This window comes from Hylobates moloch, unplaced genomic scaffold, assembly GCF_009828535.3.
Source record: "Hylobates moloch isolate HMO894 unplaced genomic scaffold, HMol_V3 SCAFFOLD_1, whole genome shotgun sequence".
In the NCBI taxonomy this organism is placed as follows: domain Eukaryota; kingdom Metazoa; phylum Chordata; class Mammalia; order Primates; family Hylobatidae; genus Hylobates; species Hylobates moloch.
In genome coordinates this window covers 103225297-103249322 of record NW_026652276.1, presented here as the reverse complement: position 1 = coordinate 103249322, position 24026 = coordinate 103225297, and the positions used below count along the sequence as shown (strand labels likewise).

Sequence of the window (24026 nt, the reverse complement as noted above, 5' to 3'; positions counted from 1 at the left end):
CTGTCTCAAAAAAAAAAAAAAAAAACCTAATTTAAAAATAAAAATAAAAATGTAAATCAGATCCTGCCCCTTTCCTGTTCACACATCTAGCACTGCGACACTAGATATCATCTAGGCTCTGTAGAGTGGGCCAGAGAAGACCCCCAGGGCCCAACCCCCCCCAACCCCCGCCTTGTCCCAGCCCTGTCTCACACCCTGCCCCTAAGTTATCATACACCAGGCTTTTCTGTTTCTGGAACACCGCAAGCTGTGTCCTGCCTCTGAGCTTTTGTACATGCTAGTTCCCCTGCCTGAAACACTTGCGCCTCTTCCTCTTGTGCCTGCCTTGTACGAGGAGCCCTTATCCTTCAGAAGTCACTGTAAATTACATGTTTCCTCTATTTCACCTTCATTCCAGTTACTCTCTCCCCAGTGCTCTGTTCATAGTGCAAATCACAATCTGGAATGATCTTCACTATTCTTTTATGGTTTGCATCAGCCCCCCCGCCCCCCAGAATATGAACCCTTTGAGGGGCCAGGCGTGGTGGCTCACACATGTAAACCCAGCACTTTGGGAGGCTGAGGCGGGCAGATCACCTGAGGTCAGGGGTTCGAGACCAGCCAACATGGTGAAACCCCATCTCTACGCAAAAATACAAAAATTAGCTGGGCATGATGGCAGGCACGTGTAATCCCAGCTACGCGGGAGGCTGAGGCTGGAGAATCGCTTGAACCTGGGAGGTGGAGGTTGCAGTGAGCCGAGATCGCGCCACTGCACTCAGCCGGGGTGAAAGAGGGAAACTCTGTCTCAAAAAAAAAAAAGCCGGGGGAGGAGTCCTTTGGAGTGGGACCAAATGAAGTTGCCCTTGAAATTGGGAAGCTGGAGGCTTTTTTCTTGCCTGTGCAGGCTACCAGTTCAGTGTGTAGGATCATGCACCATCTATGAGGGTTCCAGGCAGGGCTGTTGTGCCCACCGACGGGGATAGGGGTGGCTGGGATGGAGCTTGTGATTTTCTGGAAGAGACAGGCTGACTTCTTGTTGGCACTGGAACATGCTGCCAGGAGGGAGGCGGGAGAGGCAGGGGAGGGAGGGAGAGGAGAGAAAGAGAGAGGGAGGGAGACAGAGAGGGGAGACAGGAAGGGAGAGAGAGGGGGGAAAAGGGGGGGGAATGGAGAGAGAGAGGGAGGGAGAGAGGGAAAAAGAAAGAAGGAGGGAGAGAGACAGGGAGGGGGAGAAAGAAGAGAGAGAAAGTGGGAAGGAGAGGGGAGAGAGAGAAAGGGAAGGAGAGAGAGGGAGAGAGGAGGGGAGAGAGAACTTTTTTTTGTTGTTCCTTAAGGAAAATTCAAGAAATAAAATAGGCCAAAGGATATAATCATCTCAATGTCTCTTAATGAATTGCAGGAGTATTTCTAATCAGGTGATGTCCATTTACACCTTCACCAATAGACAAGCTTCCGGGGTTTTATTACAGGTTTCACACCTAGATGCTGTTTTGCTAAGCCCCGCCCCTTCAGAACTGCCCTGCAGCTGCTTTAACCCCTTCTCTCCTGGAGTATAAAGAGGACCCTCTGGCTTCTCCCTAAGATGAACTTGAGTTTCCAAACCGCTCCCAATGTCCTCACCCTTCCCGCTTCCATTCCAAGATCTGTTCTGTGAAATGCAAAAGCCAGTCTTGACACCCTGAGAATGCTGGCCTTTGTCAGCAGATGAAGCGGATATTGTCCAGCTGGGACAAAAGTGCCCTTGTGATTTGTGGAGACCAGGCGTCCTCTGTGGGGTCCGGGGGGGTGGGCACCAATGGGGCCCGGCAGTGGGAGGCACAGCCCAGCCTCCACCAAGGAGGCAGGGACCAAGAGGATCGCGAGGGGTTGGGTATATTTTGGAAACATCTTTCGTGTTATGGGTTCTTGCACTTTTAGCACAGGCCTCGGGGGAGGGGGGGGGGCGGGTCGAGCGGGAATCCCGGGGTCCTTTATTTATTCCTCATCCTGTGGGTCTCCTATGTGGAGGATGCTTTGCCTACAACCAGTGACAGCCTGCAGGGGAACGGGAACAGGATGGGCCCCTCCCCAGGAGCAGATCCTTGAAGAGGACCTTCAAGGTCAAGGGCTGCTGGTTGGGGGTTGGGGGGTGACAGAAAAGAAGTGAGGTGCCCATTGCTACCCCAAGCAGGGGCCAGCAAGGGAGGATGGCTGCAGCCCCCCGCCCCCCACCACCCTACACTGACCCAGCCGGGACACAGCAAGGGGTGGGCATGAGGCCCCACGCCCCTCGCCTCCCCAGACTTCCTCTCTTTCCCTGAGCAATTCTAGCTCATGAATCTACTCTCCTCGCCTTGTTCACGGAAGATGACGCCTCCTCTCTCTCTCTCTCTTTCTCTCTCTCTCCGGCTTCTTCTTCCCTGTGCCCCCCTCCCTGTGTCCCCGCCCCCACCCCCCACCATGTCCACCCTGGGTGGACCAGACCCAGACGCAGCTGGAGCACGCGCGCATTGGGGAGCTGGAACAGAGCCTGCTACTGGAGAAGGCGCAGGCCGAGCGGCTGCTCCGAGAATTAGCGGACAACAGGGTAACCGCGCCACCCACGCCACCGCGCCCGCCTGGCCCACCAGCCACCTTGTCCTTTGATGCCCCCTCCGGCTTCTCTGTTTCATTATTGACTCTCTTTCTTTAGCTGCTATCATCTTTTTTTTTTTTTTTTTTTTTTGCATCCCCTTGGAGGAGGGAAGTCAAGATTTAGAAATGTGCTTATGTGGCCGGGCGCGGTGGCTCACGCCTGTAATCCCAGCACTTTGGGAGGCTAGAGGGCGGATCGCCTGAGGTCAGGAGTTGGAGACCAGCCTGGCCAACATGGTGAAACCCCATCTCTACTAAAAGTATAAAAATTAGCTGGGCGTGGTGGCTCATGCCTGTGATCCCAGCTACTTGGGAGGCTGAGGCAGGAGAATCGCTTGAACCTGGGAGGTGGAGGTTGCAGTGAGCTGACATCGTGCCACTGCACTCCAGCCTAGGTGACAGAGCGAGACTCCGCCTCAAAAACAAAACAAAACAAAAAGAAATGTGCTTATGTTCCCTGGCTCAGTGTTGCTTATTGGGGTGGAGTTGGGGGTGGGGATGGTCTTTGTTTTTTGGGACTTGGCTCCCCAGTTCATGGCCCCAGCAGCTGAGAATGTCCTGTGAGACCCCCCAGCACCCCCCCTCCCCGCCCCGATGCATTGCCACGACAAAGTGTTGGAGCTCCTGGGAACGTCCTGTCCCTGTGTAGGCAGACGTAGAAACCACTGATCCATGTCTCCTGTCTCCCCAGCTGAGGAGGCTGGGGAGAGGAAGGAGGTCAGGAACTGCAGATCTCTTCCCAGTTTCTCTGGCCCAGAGAGCCTGAAACATGGGGGCAGGAGGGGCTGGGCTGAAGGACCTGGGGCTGAGTAAGGGGTGGGGCTTTTGAGGGAGTGGAGGTGTCCCCAGGGAATGGTGCTATGATGGGTCCTGGAGCCGTGGAACAGCTCTGCTTGTGGGTGAAGCTTCCAGACTCCTAGGGCAGTTCTGAGTCCCTGCTCCAGGCCCAGCAGTCCCCTCCAGGCTTACCATGCACGCCTGGGACCCAGCACTCTGTGTAGGCACTCACAGGAGAACAGCCAGCCGGCCCCCCAGCAGTCCCTCTGGGAGGAAGCAAAAACAGGCAGCAAGTGATGACTGGAAAAGCACCCCATAAACAGTATGTAGATGTGGAAGGAGCAGTGGTCAGTTTCTGCATGTTGGCCTCCGTGCACGAGTGGCTGTGTGCATGTGTGCAGGTGTCTGGAGACACACAGGATCCATTTGCACACACTGGCCATTGCTCAGTGACCATGTGCTTGTACGGTACAGACTCATGTGCATGAAGACTGAACGCACAAACTGACCCAGTCACCATGGACGGGCCGGAGCCCTCCAAATGCATCTTGATCTAGGGTTCAACCTGATGAAAACACAAAAACAGGGCTGGGTGTGGTGGCTCACACCTGTAATCCTAGCACTTTGGGAGGCTAAGGCGGGTGAATCACCTGAGGTCATCTGAGGTCAGGAGTTCAAGACCAGCCTGGCCAACATGGTGAAACCCTGTCTCTATTAAAAATACACAGATTAACTGGGCAGGGTGGTGCACACCTGTAGTCCCAGCTACTTGGGAGGCTGAGACAGGAGAATCATTTGAACTGGGGAGGCAGAGGTTGCAGTGAGCTGAGATCGCGCCACTGCACTCCAGCCTGGGCAAGAGAGTGAGACTCCATCTCGAAAAAAACAAAAACCAAAAAACAAAACAAAAATTAGTTTATTGAACTAAAGGATACCTTCAGAAACAAAATGTTTAAAGCTTGTAATGGATTTAAAGCTTGAAAATATATCATTTTCATATCTATGACCATCAGCGTGATCAAGGTGGTTTTTTGGAGAATGGAGCCTCTAAGAGTTTTTTGTTGAAAGTTGAGTCTGGGAGCACCCTCTTCTGCTTTAATCATTAAACTGGACCCTTCTTGGCCACTGCCTCCAGGCAGCCCCTTGGGCTGGATATCCTTCCTAGGGCAGGATAATGTAAAATTCACTGTGGCCTCTGTTCTTTAAAAAGAATGTTAACAAAAAAAAAAATTTCTTAATAAAAATACAAAGAACTTTAACTCGTTTGGGCATGGTGGCTCATGCCCATAGAGTCCCAGCTGCTCTTGAGGCTGAGGCAGGAAGATTGCTTGAGCCCAGGAATTTGAGGGTACAGTGAGCTATTAGTGCACGGCTGCACTCCAGCCTGGGCAACATAGCTAGACCCCTGTCTCTTTAAAAAAAAAAAAAAAAAAAAGGCTGAGCGGTGGCTCATGCATATAAACCCAACACTTTGGGAGGCCAAGGTGGGTGGATCACTTGAGGCTAGGAGTTTGAGACCAGCCTAGGCAAAAGGGTGACACCCCATCTTTACTAAAAAAATACAAAAATTCCCCAGGCGCATGGTGGTGTGTGCCTGTTGTCCCAGCAACTCGGAAGGCTGAGACAGGAGAATCGCTCGAACCTGGGAAGTAGAGGTTGCAGTGAGCTGAGATCAGGCCACTGCATTCCAGCCTGTGTGACAGACCGAGACTCAAAAAAAAAAGAGCTGTAACCTCACATAGGTGGTTTCTTTTAACCACCAATTTGTCCAAGGCACCTAGGTAGAGGAGTGGCAACAGTTGGCTCTGTGAATCTTTGGGGTATAGCCAGGGAAGTCCTTCTGGATGCTGTGATGGGCCGGGCCTCTACCTCCAGCCGGCACTCAGGAGGGAGTGAGCGCCTTTCCCTTCCCATGACCTCCACCTGCTGGGGCTGGTGCCCTCGAGTGGACGCCCCCCACCCCACCCCCACCATTGTGCCCTCCTTACCTTCCAGCCAGCCAGCCCGCTGATCCCTGTCTCCCTCTCTCCCGGCAGCTGACCACAGTGGCCGAGAAGTCGCGCGTGCTGCAGCTGGAGGAGGAGCTCACCCTGCGCCGCGGTGAGATCGAGGAGCTCCAGCAGTGCCTGTTGCACTCGGGCCCCCCGCCCCCGGACCACCCCGACGCCGCCGAGACCCTGCGGCTGCGGGAGCGGCTGCTCTCGGCCAGCAAGGAACACCAGAGGGAGAGCGGGGTGCTGCGGGATAAATACGAGAAGGCCCTGAAGGCCTACCAGGCGGAGGTGGACAAGCTCCGCGCGGCCAACGAGAAGTACGCACAGGAGGTGGCGGGCCTGAAGGACAAGGTTCAGCAGGCCACCAGCGAGAACATGGGGCTCATGGACAACTGGAAATCCAAGCTGGACTCGCTGGCCTCGGACCACCAGAAGTCCCTGGAGGACCTCAAAGCCACCCTGAACTCGGGCCCAGGCGCCCAGCAGAAGGAGATTGGCGAGCTGAAGGCAGTGATGGAGGGCATCAAGATGGAGCACCAGCTGGAGCTGGGTAACTTGCAGGCCAAGCATGACCTAGAGACCGCCATGCACGTGAAGGAGAAGGAGGCCCTGCGGGAGAAGCTGCAGGAAACCCAGGAGGAGCTGGCTGGGCTGCAGCGGCACTGGCGGGCCCAGCTGGAGGTGCAAGCCAGCCAGCATCGGCTGGAGCTGCAGGAGGCCCAGGACCAGCGCCGGGATGCCGAGCTGCGTGTGCACGAGCTGGAAAAACTGGACGTGGAGTACCGGGGCCAGGCGCAGGCTATCGAGTTCCTCAAGGAACAGATCTCGCTGGCCGAGAAGAAGATGTTGGACTACGAGCGGCTGCAGCGGGCAGAAGCCCAGGGCAAACAGGAGGTCGAGAGGTTGCGGGAGAAGCTCCTGGTGGCTGAGAACAGACTCCAGGCGGTCGAGGCCCTGTGCTCCTCCCAGCACACCCACGTAGGCGCCTGCCCCTCCTGCTGGGGCGGGAGGGTCGGGCTGGGGAGGGCTTGGGCGTTTGCTGACCTCTGTTCTGCAGCCCAGGAAGCATTTCCCTTGTCCCCGAGATCATGCCTGGGGCAGTCAAGGAAGGGGGTCACCTGGCTTACAGGAGGAGCTCCTTGGCCCTCTGTTAGAGGGGCAGTGCGCCCTGGTGACCAGGGAGAACTGAAGCTGGTCTGAGCTGACCTGGCTGCATCCCCCCCGCACAGAGCAGGCCTGGAGAGATGGGACCTCCGTGCAGAGGACGGGCTTTGATTTACCCATACATGTCTTAGGGTGCAGGGCTCCTAGGACCCAGGACCTCAGACCCTGCACCCTGGGGCTGGCACAGACCTGAAGGCAAGTTCTGCCTATCCCCCTGGGGGCACCCATCTCCAACTCAGAAGCTCACCTGGGGAACCAGCGGCAGCCCCCTTTCTGCCAGTCCTAATGAGACTTTAGCAACGGTGCCAACAAGTACTTCCCCAGAATGTGGGAGTTCCCGGAGTGGGGTCTGGAAGGCTAGAGGGGGTGGCCCTAAAGAGGTCGCTGTCACCAATGTCAATTTTGCTCCAAATCTAGAAATTCCTTAAGCATCTACCCCTTCTTCCTTCAGCTGAACCCATCCTCCCAGCCCCTCTGAGGAGGTCAACACCCAGGTGAGCTGTGCCCACTCCACCAGGGCCAGGAAGGGCCTTTTGAGTGGCTCTGGGTACCACGTCTTATGCCAGGCCCTATGTGACTCCATTTCACCTTAACATCCTTAGATTGATACTGGCTCCATTTCACAGGTGAGCAAACCAAGACTTTCCCAGGTCCGCAGCCTCTCAGTGGCAGAGATGTTCAACCCCATTCCCTGTGGGGCTGACAGAGAGTGCCCAAGACAACAGGAATTAATTCATAGGAGGGATGGCTAGCAACGGACTCTTGCCTGTATACAAATTGTACTCAGGGATTCTTGAGTTTCCAGTTCCCCCACATACATTTTTTTTTTTTTTTTTTTTTTTTGAGATAGAGTTTTGCTCTTGTTGCCCAGGCTGGAGTGCAGTGGTGGGATCTCAGCTCACTGCAACCTCTGCCTCCCAGGTTCAAGCAATTCTCCTGTTTCAGCCTCCCAGGTAGCTGCAATTACAGGTGTGCACCACCACGCCCAGCTAATTTTTCTATTTTTAGTAGAGGCAGGGTTTCGCCAGGTAGTCTAGGCTGGTCTCAAACTCCTGACTTCAGGTGATCCACCTGCCTCGGCCTCCCAAAGTGCTGGGATTACAGGTGTGAGGCACCATCCCTGGCCTTTTTTTGGTTTTGTTTTTGAGACAGGGTCTTGTTCTGTCTCCCAGGCTGGAGTGCAGTGGCATGATCATGGCTCACTGCAGTCTCAACCTCCCAGGCTTGAGCGAACCTCCCACTTCAGCCTCCCAAGTCACCAGGACCACAGGTGTGCCCCACCACACCCGGCTAATTTTTATAGTTTTTGTAGAGATGGGGTTTCACCATGTTGCCCAGGCTGGTCTCAAACTCCTGGGCTCAAGTCATCTGCCCGCCTTTGCCTCCCAAAGTGCTGGGATTACAGGGAGTAGGTACTGCACCTGGCCACCCTCATGTATATTCAAACCAGAATTTATGGATGGGTCCAGCATTTTGAGAGGCTGAGGCAGGAGGATTGCTTCAGGCCAGGAGTTTGAGACCAGCCTGGACAACACAGTTAGACCCCATCTCTACAAAAATAAAAAATTAGCCGAGTACAGTGGTAGTGTACCTGTAGTCCCCAGCTACGCTGGAGGCTGAGGCAAGAGGATCACTTGAGCCCAAGGGTTTGAGGCTGCAGTGAGATAATGACTGCACCACTGCACTCCAGCCTGAGTGACACAGTGAGGCTGTGACTCAAGAAAATAGACAAACAAAAAAACCAGAATTTAGCATGTGGGCAATAAGTTCTCAGGACTTCTGAATCCAGGGTGCTTTTTTGTCTAAAAGGAAATCTTTCTGCATCATGCCTTGAGGTCCCTTGCAACGGCCTTCCTGCCCCTTCTCCCAGGAAGGGATTTTTTTTTTTTTTTAGCAAGTGCTCTTCCAGGATCCTGGGCTTAAAGAAAAGGAAGAAACCCAAATTAGCTTATGTGCACATGGCCTGATTAGCTGTTCAGGGCAGGCAGAAACAGCCTGCAACTCAGGAACTGAATTCCCTGAGCGGGGAGGTTTGAGGTTGCTGTGGTTCTACAGAGCATGGGGGACAGAGGCCTGAGGACACCTCCCCCAATCCCTGCCCCTCATTCACAGGTGCCCTTGGACCAAGAAGTAGTAGTGGCCCCAGAAAGCCCATCTCTTGGCTGGGCACAGTGGCTCACACCTATAATCCCAGCTACTCGGGAGGCTGAGGCACAAGGATCGCTTGAACCCGGGAGGTTGCAGTGAGCCAAGATTGTGCCACTGCATTCCGGCCTGGGCAACAGAGGGAGACTCCGTCTGGAAAAAAAAAAAAAAAAAAAAAGCCCATCTCTTGATTTTCTGTATATACTGGGGCTTAGTCTAAATGCATATGTCCCCATGTTCAGAGGTTTAGGCCTAAGGACAACTGGACTTTTGGTCTCAGGTAGTAAATATGGGAATTTTAAAAATTATTCTAGTGGCCAGGTGCGGTGGCTCACACCTGTAATCCCGGCACTTTGGGAGGCCAAGGCAGGTGGATCACCTGAGGTCAGGAGTTTCAGACCAGCCTGGTCAACATGGTGAAACCTGTCTCTACTAAAAATACAAAAAATTAGCCAGGCGTGGTAGGGGGTGCCTGTAGTCCCAGCTACTAGGGAGGCTGAGGCAGGAGAATCGCTTCAGAATCCTGGAGGCAGAGGTTGCAGTGAGCCGAGATCACACCACTGCACTCCAGCCTGGGCGACAGAGTGAGACTCCGTCTCAAAAAATAATAATAAAATTTAAAAACCCAAAAATTCGCTGGGTGTGGTGGTGGACGCCTGTAATCCCAGCTACTCGGGAGGCTGAGGCAGGAGAATCGCTTGAACCCGGGAGGTGGAGGTTGCAGTGAGCTGAGATTGAGCCATTGCACTCTGGCCTGGATATCAGGGCGAGACTCCTTCTCAAAAAAAAAAAAAAAGAAAGAAAAATTTAGTGTGTGCCTCATTACTGCATCATATACAAATTATGATCCAAGGGGCTTAGTTCATTCAACTAATTGAGACTCAAATGGGACTTAGGATGTATGAACAGAAGTATGAGGGGCAGAATGATGGAGGTGACTGCCAACTCAGCTCTGTGCTGCCCTGATCTGCAGTGCCAGACTCTGGCTGGCTCGGAGGACAGCCAGCCTGGGCAGGAGACTGGAAACTCCTGCCAAGAGTGGCAGGGAGCCTATTGGTTGTGTTTTGACTTTTGTCATAGTGATGTGTGCCAGGCTGATTTTTTTTTTTTAATCAGTCTTTTCTTCTTTGGCCTGTGGGTTTATTATTAAAAAGAAATGTTGGAGAGAAAGAAGCTAGCATTTAATGAAGTCCCTCCAGGAGGTGGCCCCAAGCATGCTGTGCACACACTAACCCAAAGCAGCCAATATTTGTTTGATAGATGGGAAACTGAGGCCAGAAGTCTTGTCTCTGGGAGACAGAGAAACAAATTCCCAGGACAAATTTCTGTAGGCGTCGCAGGGAAGGAGCCATCTGTTTAATATAATAAACATTTTCAACAAAGGAAGGGTAGGAGGTATTCATGTATAAGCTGCACAGGTGGCCTTCAGCAGAGCTGGGTGCAGAATGGGGGTCCTCTGTTGTCAGGGAGGTCAGACTGAGGACGTCTGCACTCCCTGCCACCACAGCAAGTCCCTGAGTCTGTCACTGAGGTTCCCCTTTGTAGGAGTAGGGTGTGCAAACTGCAGGTGTGCTTTCTGGGCTGGCTGGGGTGGGGTAAAGGGGCAGAGGTGAGCATCCCCCTTACAGGGGCTCTTTTTGCAGATGATTGAGTCGAATGACATATCAGAGGAGACGATCAGGACGAAGGAAACTGTGGAGGGTGAGTGGCCACCAGGCCGGGTGGGACTCTGGGCTCTGGGAAGAGGCTGGCTGGCTCTGCCTTCCTGCTGGGTCACATTTTGGTTTGCATCATCTGCCACTGGGTAAGAGTCACCTCCTGTGTGCTGTGAGCTATGCACTCCTACAAGGGAGGAGGCCAGTTTACAGAGGGATAGGCATTGCACCAGCCTTCCAAGTTGCTGTCTTTTTTTTTTTTTGAAACAGATTTAATGGAATAGTAACCTTAATGGAATATCAAACCTTATTATTTGTTTGGTTTATACTTTATTTTTATTTATTTAGTTAGTTTATACTTTATTTTTATTTATTTGTTTATTTTAGACGGAGTTTCACTCTATTGCCAGGCTGGAGTGCAGTGGTGCGATCTCAGCTCACTGCAACCTCTGACTCCCTGGTTCAAGCAATTCTCCTGCCTCAACCTCTTGAGTAGCTGGGAATACAGGCATGCACCAACACGCCCAGCTAATTTTTGTATTTTTAGTAGAGACGGGGTTTCACCATGTTGACCAGGGTGATCTCGATCTCATGACCGCGTGATCCGCCTGCCTTGGCCTCCCAAAGTGCTGGGATTACAGGCGTGACCCACCGTGTCCGGCCGGTTTAAACTTTAAAAACAGGTCTAAACTTCAAATGGTTCAAAGGGCATATGGCAAACTTTTCCCTGTTCTCTATTCTTCCCTCCCTAAAGGCGCAGTGTTGGCCTCTTTATATCCCCTTTCCAGAAATATTTTGTGCAGGTACGAGCAAGCAAGTGACACAAATGGTACCATACCTTCCATTCTTTCAGCTCCTTCATTTATTCCATTTAACAATGTATCTTGGAGACGGTTCCTTATCAATAGTACATTCTCTTACAGGGTACAGAATATTCCATTGTGTGGAGGTATCATTGTATATTTAGCTGGTTTCCAGTAACAATCACAGATTGTTTCCAGTCTTGGTCAGTTACAAACACCGCTGTAGAAAATTACCTTGACTTCCACTGGGCTCAATCAATTTTAATTCCCACCAGCTGTGGTTGAAAGCCTGTTTCCCCTCAAACTCCATCAACAAAACGTTTGATCAGACTTTGTGATCTTTGCCAGTCTGAAAGGTAAAAGGTGTTATCTGATGTAACTTCAACTCACCTTTCTCTTATGTGGATGAAGTTAAGAGGTATTTCTATTTGCATTTTTTTTTTTTTTTTTTTTTTTTGAGACGGGAGTTTTGCTCTTGTTGCCTAGGCTGGAGTGCAATGACGCGATCTCAGCTCACTGCAACCACTGCCTCCCAGGTTCAAGCAATTCTCCTGCCTCAGCCTCCCAAGTAGCTGGGATTACAGGCATGCACTACCACGCCTGGCTAATTTTTGTATTTTTTTTTTAGTAGAGACAGGGTTTCTCCATGTTGAGGCTGTTTTTTGTTTGTTTGTTTGTTTGTTTTTTTGAGACGGAGTCTCGCTCTTTCACCCAGGCCGGACTGCAGTAGCGCTATCTCTATCTCAGCTCACTGCAAGCTCCGCCTCCTGGGTTCATGTCATTCTCTTGCCTCAGCCTCCCGAGTAGCTGGGACTACAGGCGCCCGCCACCACGCCCAGCTAATTTTTTGTATTTTTTGAAAAGACGGGGTTTCACCGTGTTAGCCAGGACGGTCCCGATCTCCTGACCTCGTGATCTGCCTGCCTCGGCCTCCCAAAGCGTTGGGATTACAGGCGTGAGCCACCACACCGGCCATCTTTTTTTTTTTTTAAGACAGAGTCTCACTCTGTTGCCCAGGCTGGAGTGCAGTGGCGCGATCTCAGCTCACCACAACCTCCACCTCCCAGGTTCAAGCGATTCTCCTGCCTCAGCCTTCTGAGTAGCTGGGACTACAGGTGCATGCTACCATGTCTTGCTAATTTTTTTTTTTTTTTTAGTGGAGACGGAGTTTCACTATGTTGGCCAGGCTGGTCTCGAACTCCTGACCTCATGATCCTCCTGCCTTGGTCTCCCAAAGTGCTGGGATTACAGGCATGAGCCACCACGCCCGGCTTCTATTTGCATTTCTATTTGTGTCTTTTGACCATTTTTTCTGATTGGGTTACTGATCTTTTTGCTGATTTTTAGAAGCTCTTTGTGTATGACATTGCAAACATTTTCCCCACTTTGTCATTTGCCGTTTGACTTTTTTCTTATGGTGGTGTTGGCCATGCAGATATTTAAAAAATCAGGCCAGGTATGGTGGCTCACACGTGTAATCCCAGCACTTTGGGAGGCTGAGTTAGGAGGATTGCTTGAGCCCAGGAATTCAAGACCAGCCTGGGCAACATAGTCAGACCCTGTCTCTACAAGAACTACCTCCCTCCAAAAATTAGCCAGATATGGTGGCATGCAGCTATAGTCCCAGGTACTTGGGAAGGTGAGGCAGGAGGCTCTCTTGAGCCCAGGAAGTTGAGGCTGCAGTGAGCTATGATCATGCCACTGCACTCCAACCTGAGTGATAGAGTGAGACCCTGTCACCAAAAAAAAAAAAAAAAAAAAAAAAAAAATTCTTTTTTAGTTTTAAAAATGTATCCAGTGGTTTCTTCTGGTACTTTTCTGTCCTACTTTTTTTTTTTTTTGAGATGGAGTCTCGCTCTGTGGCCCAGGCTAGAGTGCAGTGGCACGATCTCAGCTCACTGCAAACTCTGCCTCCCGGGTTCACGCCATTCTCCTGCCTCAGCCTCCCAAGTAGCTGGGACTACAGGTGCCCGCCACCATGCCCGGCTATTTTTTTTGTATTTTTAGTAGAGACGGGGTTTCTCCGTGTTATCCAGGGTGGTCTCGATCTCCTGACTTCGTGATCTGCCTGCCTCGGCCTCCCAAAGTGCTGGGATTACAGGCATGCGCCACCGTGCCCGGCCTGTCCTATTTTCTATGCTGAAATCTCTGATCCATCTAGATTTATATTATCCTTATATAAGGTGTGAGATAAGGATCCATTTTTATTTTTTCCCAAAGGAATACCCACTTATCCCAACACTATTTTTGAAAATGGTCATTTTCTCCCCCCCAACCCTCATTGATTGGAATTACTAACCTTATTGTCTTTAAATTCACTTATGTAATTGACTCTATTTCTGGACTTTTGTTCTATTCCAATGACTTGTTATTCTCTTCATGTGCCAATTCTATAATGTTTTAATTAGTCAAGCTTTGTCTATGTTGTAATTTCTGGCATGGCTTGTTCTTCTCTGCTTTATCAAAATTCTCTTGGCTATTGTTTAAAAACTAAGCTGAAATTAACATAAAATAGACATGTGCAGGTTTGTTATAAAATTAACAAATGAAAAAAATTAACATAACATACAATCAGCCATTTTAAAGCAAACACTTCAATGGCATTTAGCGCAGTCAACAATTTAGCACACCCAGCACTTCTATCTGGTTTCCAAAACATTCTCATGGGCTGGATTTGGTGGCTCACACCTGTAATTCCAGCACTTTGGGAGGCCCGGGCAGGAGAATTGCTTGAAGTCAGGAGATCAAGACCAGCCTGGACAACATGGCGAAAACCCATCTCTACAAAAGAAAAATAAAGAAAAAACAAACGTTCTCATCACCCCAAAAGGAGAACTCATGCCCATTAGCAGTGCTTCTCCATCCTCCTCTCCCCCAAGCCCATCACAACCACTAATTTACTTTCTATCTTTGTGGATTTATCTATTTGGAACATTTCATGTCAGGAGTTCAAGACCAGCCTGGTCAACATGGTGAAACTCCGTCTCTACCAAAAATACAAAAATTAGCTGGGTGTGGTGGTGTGTGCCTGTAATCCCAGCTACGCAGGAAGCTGAGGCAGAGAGAATCACTTGAACCTGGGAGGCAGAGGTTGCAGTGAGCCAAGATTACGCCACTGCACTCCTGCCTGGGTGACAGAGTGAGACTCCATCTCAAACACCAACAACAACGACAACAAAACAAAAAAGAACCTCATTATTTTTTGCAGCCAAATGATATCCCATTGTATGGACATACCACATTTTGTTGATCCATTCCTCAGTTGATGGGTATTTGGGTTGTTTCCACCTTTTGGCTATTGTGAACGATGCTGCTAAGAACATAGATGTGCATGTACTTGTTAAGTACCTGTTTTCAGTGCTTTGGGGTATATACCTAGGAGAGTAGAATGCTAGGTCATATGTTTTTTTTTTTTTTGAGATGGAGTCTCACTCTGTCACCCAGGCTGGAGTGCAGTGGTGCAATCTCGGCTCACTGCAACCTCCACCTCCCAGCTTCAAGTGATTCTCCTGCCTCAGTCTCCTGAGTAGCTGGGATTAAAGGTGTGCGCCATCACGCCTGGCTAATTTTTGTATTTTTAGTAGAGACGGGGTTTTGCAATGTTGGCCAGACTGGTCTTGAACTCCTGGCCCTCAATCGATGCACCTGCCTCGGCCTCCCAAAGTGCTGGGATAACAGGCATGAGCCACTGCACCTGGCCTCATATGGTAATTCTATGTTTAAATTTTTGAGGAACTGTCAAACTCTTGGATTTTCTTGCTCATTTTTACAAGTGACTTAGAATCGGCACATCTAGTTCCACCAAAATTTTAAATCAGGCTGGGCGCAGTGGCTCACACTGTAATCCCAGGACTTTAGGAGGCTGAGGCAGGAGGATCACTTGAGCCTAGGAGTTCAACGCCAGCCTGGGAAACATAGTGAGACCTTGTCTCTTCAAAAAATAAACAATTAGGCTAGGCGCGGTGGCTCATGCCTATAATCCCAACACTTTGGGAGGCCAAGGTGGGCGGATCACATGAGGTCAAAAGTTCATGTCCAGCCTGGCGGACATGGTGAAACCCTGTCTCTATTAAAAATACAAAAAAAAAAAGTTAGCCGGGTGTGGTGATGCATGCCTGCAATCCCAGCTACTCAGGAGGCTGAGGCAGGAGAATATCTTGAACCTGGGAGGTGAAGGTTGCAGTGAGCCGAGATGGCGCCACTGCACTCCAGCCTGGGTGACAGAGTGAGACTGTCTCCAAAAAGATAAAAAATAAAAAATTATCCAGATGTGGTGGCACATACCTGTGGTCCCAGCTACTCGGGAGGCTGAGGCAGGAGGATCACTTGAACCCCAGGAGTCGAGGCTGCAGTGAGCTGTGATTGCACACTCCACTCCAGCCTGAGCAACAGAATGAGAACCTGCCTCAAAAAAAAAAAAAAAAAAAGTTAAAATCGTGTTGGTATTTTTAGTGGTATTACATTCCCTTTATAAATTAACTTGCAGAAGGTGGAGATGTTTCTGGGTACTTGGCGTCCGTTCTGTCCTTTGTGGCTGTGAGGAGCACCCAGGCTTGAATACATATGACTGGTGACCTAGGGCACTGTTATTGTTCTCCCTGTTTTTCACCTGAGGGGACTAAGGCTGTGACAGGTTATCTAAGACCACATAGTGTCGGATCTTCTTTTTTTTTTTTTTTTGAGACAGAGTTTCGCTCTTGTTGCCCAGGCTGGAGTGCAATGGTGCGATCTCAGCTCACCGCAACCTCCGCCTCCCAAGTTGAAGGGATTCTCCTGCCTCAGCCTCCCAAGTAGCTGGGATTACAGGCATGCGCCACCACGCCCGGCTAATTTTGTATTTTTAGTAGAGACGGGGTTTCTCCATGTTGGTCAGGCTGGTCTCAAACTCCCGACCTCAGGTGATCTGCTCGCCTTGGCCTTCCAAAATGCTGGGATTAGAGGCGTGGGCCACCGCGCCCAGCCTCTTTTTTTTTTTTTCTTTTTGAGACCCAGTCTCGCTCTGTCGCCTAGGCTAGAGTGCAATGGTGCTATCTCAGCTCACCATGGCCTCTGCCTCCCGGGTTCAAACGATTCTCCTGCCTCAGCCTCCCTAATAGCTGGGATTACAGGCACCTGCCACTACACCCAGCTAATTTTTGTATTTTTAGTAGAGATGCGGTTTTACCATGTTGGTCTTGAACCCCCTACCTCAGGTGATCCGCTGGCCTCGGCCTCCCAAAGGGCTGGGATTACAGGCATGAGCCACCGTGCCCGGCCAGTGTCAGGTCCTCTTCTTTAGGGCGGGTTACCCAGCGAGTCGGCTGGAATGAGGAAGAACTTGGACCCTGGAGGCCAAGTGTGACCCCGTCACAGAGCTCCTGTGGGAGGGCCACAGCCCTGCCCACTGCTGCTTTGGTCCAGGAGCATTGATGCTTCTCGTCTCTCCTCTCTCCCCTAGGCCTGCAGGACAAGCTGAACAAGAGGGACAAAGAGGTGACAGCCTTGACCTCCCAGACCGAGATGCTCAGGGCCCAAGTAAGTGGTAAGTCTCCCTCCCGCAGGGCAGATGCGGGAGGCTTTCACTGGGGCCGCGCCATTCAGCTGCCAATTGAGCATGGAGTGAGTCAGGGCCTGGCTCAGGGTCCCCTCCCCGACTCTGCTTTGAGAAGAAAAGGGCTGGCCAAGTGCGGTGGCTCACGCCTGTAATCCCAGCACTTTGGGAGGCCGAGGCGGGCGGATCACCTGAGGTCAGGAGTTCGAGACCAGCCTGGCCAACATGGTGAAACCTCGTCCCTACTAAAAATACAAAAATTAGCCGGACGTGGTGGCGGGCTCCTGTAATCCCAGCTACTCAGGAGGCTGAGGCAGGAGAATCGCTTGAACCTGGGAGGCGGAGCTGCCAGTGAGCTGAGATGGCGCCACTGCACTCCAGCGTCGGTGACAGAGCGAGACTCCATCTCAAAAATAAATAAATAAATAAAAGGGCCAGGGCCAGGTCACCTGCACCAGACAAACATGTACCTGGGGAGCAGTGAGTGGCCCACACGTGGTCCATCCTATAATGCCTCCCTGCCAGCTTCTGTCCCCAGAGCCAGCTATGTGTTCTCTGTGTCCTGAAATTCTATCCTGGGTTCCTCCTTTCTGATCCTGAAGACTTTCTGGTTTTTCTCTCTCTCTCTCTTTTTGTTTTGTTTTTGAGACAGGGTCGCACTCTGTCACCCAGGCTGGTGTGCAGTGGTGCAATCTCAGCTCACTGCAACCTCCGCCTCCCGGGTTCAAGCAATTCTACTGCCTCAGCCTCCTGAGTAGCTGGGATTACAGGCGCCCGCCACCAGGCCCAGCTAATTTTTGTATTTTTTTTAGTAGAGATGGGGTTTTGCCATGTTGGCCAGGCTGGTCTCCAGCTCCTGAGCTCAGGTGATCCACCTGCCTCGGCCTCCCAAAGTGCTGGGATTACAGGTGTGAGCCACCACGCCTGGCCCCTGGCCCTGCTTCTTGTTCACCAGAACACCAGTGGTGGTGGGCATGAGACAGACCCCCTCCTCAGAAATGGTTGCCACCCCGTCTTCTGTCCATTCCCCAGTACAAGGCAGAATTGGTCCCAAAAAAGGTCAGTGGACCTCAGACTCCTCCAAGTCCAAGGTGAAAGTGAAGCTTTTCCTAATCCAGGCAACAGCGTAAACACACGTGTGTGGTCCTGCTCCCCACACCAGGAGCCTAAGCGGCTGCTGTGCTTGGCAAGGATTGATCTGTTTATTGTACCTGTTCTCTCAGGCCCCTTGCCACCTACCTTGTAGGGACAATTGAGACCAATGGTCCTTTTAAAATTATGCAGTGGAGGCCGTGTGCGATGCTCATGCCTATAATCTTAGCACTTTGGGAGGCCGAGGAGGGAGGATTGCTTGAGGCCAGGGGTTCGAGACAAGCCTATGAAACATAGTGAGGCCTCATTTCTACAAAACATACAAAAATTTGGCCGGGGCTGGGCGTGGTGACTCACGCCTATAATTCCAGCAATTTGGGAGGCCAAGGCAGGTGGATCACCTGAGGTCAGGAGTTTGAGACCAGCCTGGCCAACATGGTGAAACCCCGTCTCTACTAAAAATACAAAAAAATTAGCTGAGCGTAGTAGCGTGCACTTGTAGTCCCAGCTACTCAGGAGGCTGAGGCAGGAGAGTCACTTGAACCCGGGAGGTAGAGGTTGCAGTAAGTAGAGATTGTGCCACAGCACTCCAGCCTGGCAGCGGAGTGAGACTCCGTCACACACACACAAAAAAAACAATTAGCCGGGCATGATGGTGGGTACCTGTAATCTCAGCTACTTGGGAGGCTGAGGCAGGAGAATTGCTGCAACCTGGGAGGCGGAGGTTGCAGTGAGCTGAGAACATGCCATTGCACTTCCGGGCCAACAACAGCAAGACTCCATCTCAAAAAAAAAAAAAAAAATTTCGCCGGACGCCATAGCTCACATCTGTATCCCAGCACTTTGGAAGGCCAAGTGGGGTGGATTGTTTGAGGTCAGGAGTTCGAGATCAGCCTGGCCAACATGGCGAAACCCCATCTCTACTAAATATACAGAAATTAGCCAGGTGTGGTGGCACATGCCTGTAGTCCCAGCTACTTGGGAGGTTGAGGCAGAAGAATTGCTTGAACCCAGGAGGCGGAGGTTGTAGTGAGCCAAGATCGCACCACTGCACTGCAGCCTGGGTGACAGAGCGAGACTTTGTCTCCAAAAAGAAAATCTGCCAGGTATGATGGTGCACTCCTGTAGTCCCAGCTACTTAGGAGGCTGAGGCAGGAAGATTGCTTGAGCTCAGGAGTTGGAGGCTGCAATGAGCTATAACTGTGCCACTGCACTCCAGTCTGGGTGACAGAGCCAGACCCAATCTCTAAACCTTCAAAACTATGCAGTGGCATATGTCACCTTCATCCCCTGGGAGAATCAGCGCCCTGCCCAGGTCTTTGCCCTTGGGTGGGACAGAAGCTCACGTGTTCCCAATCCTCTTCCTCCCTTCCCTGCCGGCTGACCCCAGCGCTGGAGAGCAAGTGTAAGTCGGGCGAGAAGAAGGTGGACGCCCTCCTGAAGGAGAAGCGGCGCCTGGAGGCGGAGCTGGAGACAGTGTCCCGGAAGACCCACGACGCCTCGGGCCAGCTAGTCCTCATCAGCCAGGAGCTGCTGCGGAAGGAGCGGTGAGGCGGCCGTGAGGCCGGCTGGGTCCTCCCTGTGGCCCTGGCCCTTGCTGCACTTCTTGACATTAGCTCATGTTATCTTGGGGCAGAGAGGGGGCAGAGCTGGTGGGCCAGGTGGCTGATCTCGAGCGATCACCCTGCTCTCCTCTAAGCTCCGATAAAGTCTCCAAAGCCTCTACACTGTTTTCCAAGCAGAGCTTACAGAAAAGAGTGGGGCCAGGCACAGTGGCTCATGGCTGTAATCCCAGCACTTTGGGGAGGCTAAGGCAGGAGGATTGAGCCCAGGAGTTCAAGACCAGCCTGGGCAACATAGTGAGACACCTATCTCTAAAAAAAATAAATAAATTAGGCTGGGTGCAGTGGCTCACACCTGTAATCCCAGCACCTTGGGAGGCCGAGGCAGCCGGATCACCTGAGGTCAGGGGTTCAAGACCAGCCTGGCCAAAATGGTGAAACCCCGTTTCTACTAAAAATACAGAAATTAGCTGGGTGTAGTGGTGTGTGCCTGTAGTCCCAGCTACTCGGCAGGCTGGGGCATGAGAATCCCTTGAACCTGAGAGGAGGAGGCTGCAGTGAGCTGAGATCGTGCCACTGCATTCCAACCTGGGTGACAGAGCAAGACTCCATCTCAAAAAAATAATAAAAAGTTTTTTTTGTTTGTTTTAATTTTTGTTTTTTTTAATTAGCCAAGCCTGGTGGTATGCACCAGTAGTCTTAGCTACTTGGCAGGCTGAGGCAGGATGATCTCTTGAGCCCAGGAGTTCAAGGCTGCAGTGAGCTATGTCCCACCACTGCACTCCAGCTGGGGCAATAGAGCAAAACCCTGTCTCTTTAAAAAAAAGAAAGAAAGAAAAGATTAATGCCTCCCCAAAATGTTTGGTCTCAGGGACCCCTTTAAACTCCTAAAAATTATTGAGGATCCCCAAAGAGCTTGTGTTTGTTTATTCTATATTTACCATATTAGAATTAAGACTGAAAAAAGTGTAAGATACGAATCCATCTTAAAATAAGAAGCCAGGCTGGGCGTGGTGGCTCACACCTGTAATCCCAGCACTTTAGAAGGCTGAGGCAGGAGGATCACTTGAGCCAAGGACTTTGAGACCAGCCTGGGCAACATGGCAAAACCCCCTCTCTACCAAAAATACAAAATTTAGCTGGGTGTGGTAGCATACATCTGTAATCCCAGCTACTCAGGAGGCTGAGGTGGGAGGATCACCTTAGGTGGCAAGTCGAGGCTGCAGTGAGCCAAGGTCTTGCTACTGCCCTCCAGCCTGGGAGGTGGCAGTAAGACCCTGTCTCAAAAAATAAAATTAATAAGCCAATTGCATGTAACATAAGTAGCATGCTTTTGATAAAAAGTAACTATTTTCTGGTGGGGGGGAGGGGGCGATGGGGCGAGGTGGCTCCTGCCTGTAATCCCAGCACTTTGGGAGGTCGAGGTGGGCAGATCACCTGAGGTTGGGAGTTCAAGACCAGCCTGTCCAACATGGCGAAACCCTGTCTCTACTAAAAATACAAAACATTAGCCAGGCGTGTTGGCAGGCGCCTGTAATCCCAGCTACTTGGGAGGCTGAGGCAGGAGAATCTCTTGAACCCAGGAGGCGGAGGTTGCAGTGAGCCGAGATTGTGCCACTACACTCCAGCCTGGGTGACAAGAGCGAAACTCCATCAAAAAAATAATAATAATAATAACTATTTTCCAAAACAAAAAATATTTACTGGGAAGAGTGGCATTATTTCAAATTTTTGCAAAATCCTTGAATATTGGGGCTTAATAGGATAAACTAGATTCTGGCATCTTTTTCCATGTTCCATCTTTGCAATTTGCTCTTTTGGTTGAACTATGTTCTAAAAATCTGACCTTACATAGATACGTAGTTAGAAAAGAAAGGAGTATTTGAATATCCTTTTCAGATCATGGTTAGTATGTCTACTAGCCCCAGAAAAAACCTATCATATTCTGAAGATAAGTAATGAAAACAGTTTTGTTATTATTACAAAAATAGTTTTGAGCCATAGATCCCTTGAAAAGGTCTTAAGGGACCCACTGGGATTTCCTCAGAACACACTTTAGCATCCAATGAGCTAGATTCAGTCCATAGACATGGTTTGTATGGTCCCTCTGAGCCTTTAAGAAATTAAACTCACATTTAAAAATCAGAAGATGGGGCCGGGTGTGGTGCTTCACCCCTGTAATCCCAGCACTCTGGGAGGCCAAAGCGGGCAGATCACTTGAGATCAGGAGCTTGAGACCAGCCTGGTCAACATGGCCAAACCCTGTCTCTACTAAAAATACAAAAATTAGCCAGGCATGGTGGCACGCACTTGTAGTCCCAGCTACTCAGGAGGCTGAGGCAGGAGAGTCACTTGAACCTGGAAGGCAGAGGTTGCAGTGAGTCGAGATTGTGCCACTGCACTCCAGCCTGGGCGGTAGAGTGAGACTACGTCTCAAGGAAAAAAAAAAAAAAGGTTAATTAATTAAAGAAAATAAAAATCAAATGTTACAGAAAATCCAGATTTCTCCACATTCCCTTAAAAAATGGGAAGATCTGGCCTAGCATGGTGGCTCACACCTGAAATCTCAGCACTTCGGGAGGCGGAGACTGGAGGATCCCTTGAGCTCAGGAGTTCAAGACCAGCCTGGGCAACACAGCAAAACCCCATCTCTACAAAAAAATAGAAAAATAGCTGGGCATGGCCGAGCACAGTGGCTCACGCCTGTAATCCCAGCACTTTGGGAGGCTGAGGCAGGCGGATCACGAGGTCAGGAGATCGAGACCATCCTGCCTAACACGGTGAAACCCTGTCTCTACTAAAAATACAAAAAATTAGCCGGGCGTGGTGGTGGGCACCTGTAGTCCCAGCTACTCGGGAGGCTGAGGCAGGAGAATTGCTTGAACCTAGGAGGCAGAGGTTGCAGTGAGCCAAGATCACACTGCTGCACTCCAGCCTGGGCGACAGAGCGAGACTCCATCTCAAAAAAAAAAAAAAAGAAAGAAAGAAAGTAGCTGGGCGTGGAGCACACGCCTGTGGGTCCCAGCTACTCAGGAGGCTGCGGTAGTAGGATTACTTGGGCCCAGGAGGTGGAGGCTCAGTAAGCCATGATCACACCACAGCCTGGGCGACAGAGAGAGACCCTGTCTCAAAAAATAATAAATAAAAGGCTGGGTGTGGTGGCTGCTCACGCCTGTAATCCCAGCACTTTGGGAGGCCGAGGCAGGTGGATCACCTGAGGTCAGGAGTTCAAGACCAGCCTGGCCAAGATGATGAACCCCCATATCTACTAAAAATACAAAAATTAACCAGGTCTGGTGAAGCACGCCTGTAATCCCAGCTACTTGAGGCAGGAGAATCGCTTGAACTCAGGAGGTGGAGGTTGCAGTGAGCCAAGATCGTGCCATTGCACTCCAGCCTGGGCAACAAGAGTGAAACTCTGTCTCAATAATAACAATAATAATAATAAGTACAATTTTAAAAAATAGTAAATGGCAAGACCTAACAACACAGGACAGACTTCCAGCATGGCGATCACCCCATCATAGTTGGGGAGCCCCTGCCCCCTTCTGTGGGCGTGGGCCCTCTGAGTCTCCTGGGGAGGCCCCACTTTCCCTTCATTATTTGTCTTACTCCCAATTCCTGGACAGGGTCCCCCAGCCCCTGTAAGCATTTGCTTTTTTTTTTTTTTTTTTGAGACGGAGACTTACTCCGTCACCCAGGCTGGAGTACGGTGGCGCGATCTCAGGTCACTGCAACCTCCACCTCCTGGGTTCAAGCAATTTTCCTGCCTCAGCCTCCCGAGTAGCTGGGATTACAGGCGCCTGCCACAATGCCTGGCTAATTTTTAGTAGGGACAGGGTTTCACTATGTTGACCAGGCTGGTCTCCAACTCCTAACCTCAAGTGATCTGCCTGCCTCTGCCTCCCAAATTGCTGGGAATACAGGTGTGAGCCACTGAGCCGGGCCCAGCATTTGCATTTCTTTTTTTTGTTTGTTTTTTTGAGATGGAGTTTTGCTCTTGTTGCCCACACTGGAGTGCAGTGGCACAATCTCTGCTCACCGCAACCTCCGCCTCCCGGGTTCAAGTAATTCTCCTCCCTCAGCCTTCCAAGTAGCTGGGATTACAGGCATGCGCCACCATGCCCGGCTAATTTTATATTTTTAGTAGAGATGGGGTTTCTCCATGTTGGTCAGGCTGGTCTCAAACTCCTGACCTCAGGTGATCCACCCGCCTCAGCCTCCCAAAGTGCTGGGATTACAGGCGTGAGCCACCACGCCGGGCCCAGCATTTGCATTTCAACCCAAGTTAAAGGAATCTCTTTGAAGCACAGATGTCCTTTTGTAAAAGAAGAAATGCGATCTCCTTTCCTTCTATACAGATTAGGAGTTGCTCTAGCTACATTTGCTACAAATCTAGCACCTTTCTAGAAACTGTAGCCCTGCCCAGGAGGGAAACAGATGCGATGAGGCAATCTAGGCATTTTCCAAAACAACACCGCCCTCTGCAGATGCAGCCTGTGCCTTTTCCAGTAGGAACAAACCAGCCAGGCCCCTGGCCAGGGTTCCAGGGCTGCCCTCCCTCCCCTGTCTCCCATCCTAAGTGGAAAAGTTATTCTTGGTGCCCTGCCTGGTTTCACCTTCTCCGAGGAAGCTTTCTGCCCGGTCTCAGCCACAGGATGCCCCTCCGCTGAGTCTCGATAGAACTTCCTGGAGTTTTGGGTCTTCAT

General features: G+C 50.9%; 1 protein-coding gene across 2 annotated transcripts in view; it reads left to right on the top strand.

Moving 5' to 3' along the window:
* Positions 1–24026, top strand: part of CLIP2 (CAP-Gly domain containing linker protein 2) — a 112539-nt gene that overhangs the window by 77781 nt on the left and 10732 nt on the right. The window contains exons 9-13 of one of the 2 annotated variants that reach the window (XM_032756688.2): positions 2444–2548; positions 5409–6344; positions 10319–10376; positions 16571–16654; positions 19146–19302. In XM_032756688.2, the coding sequence (XP_032612579.1) occupies positions 2444–2548; positions 5409–6344; positions 10319–10376; positions 16571–16654; positions 19146–19302 (1340 nt within the window). The remainder of the gene's footprint in view (positions 1–2443; positions 2549–5408; positions 6345–10318; positions 10377–16570; positions 16655–19145; positions 19303–24026) is intronic. The other variant, XM_032756695.2, reaches the window with a different exon arrangement.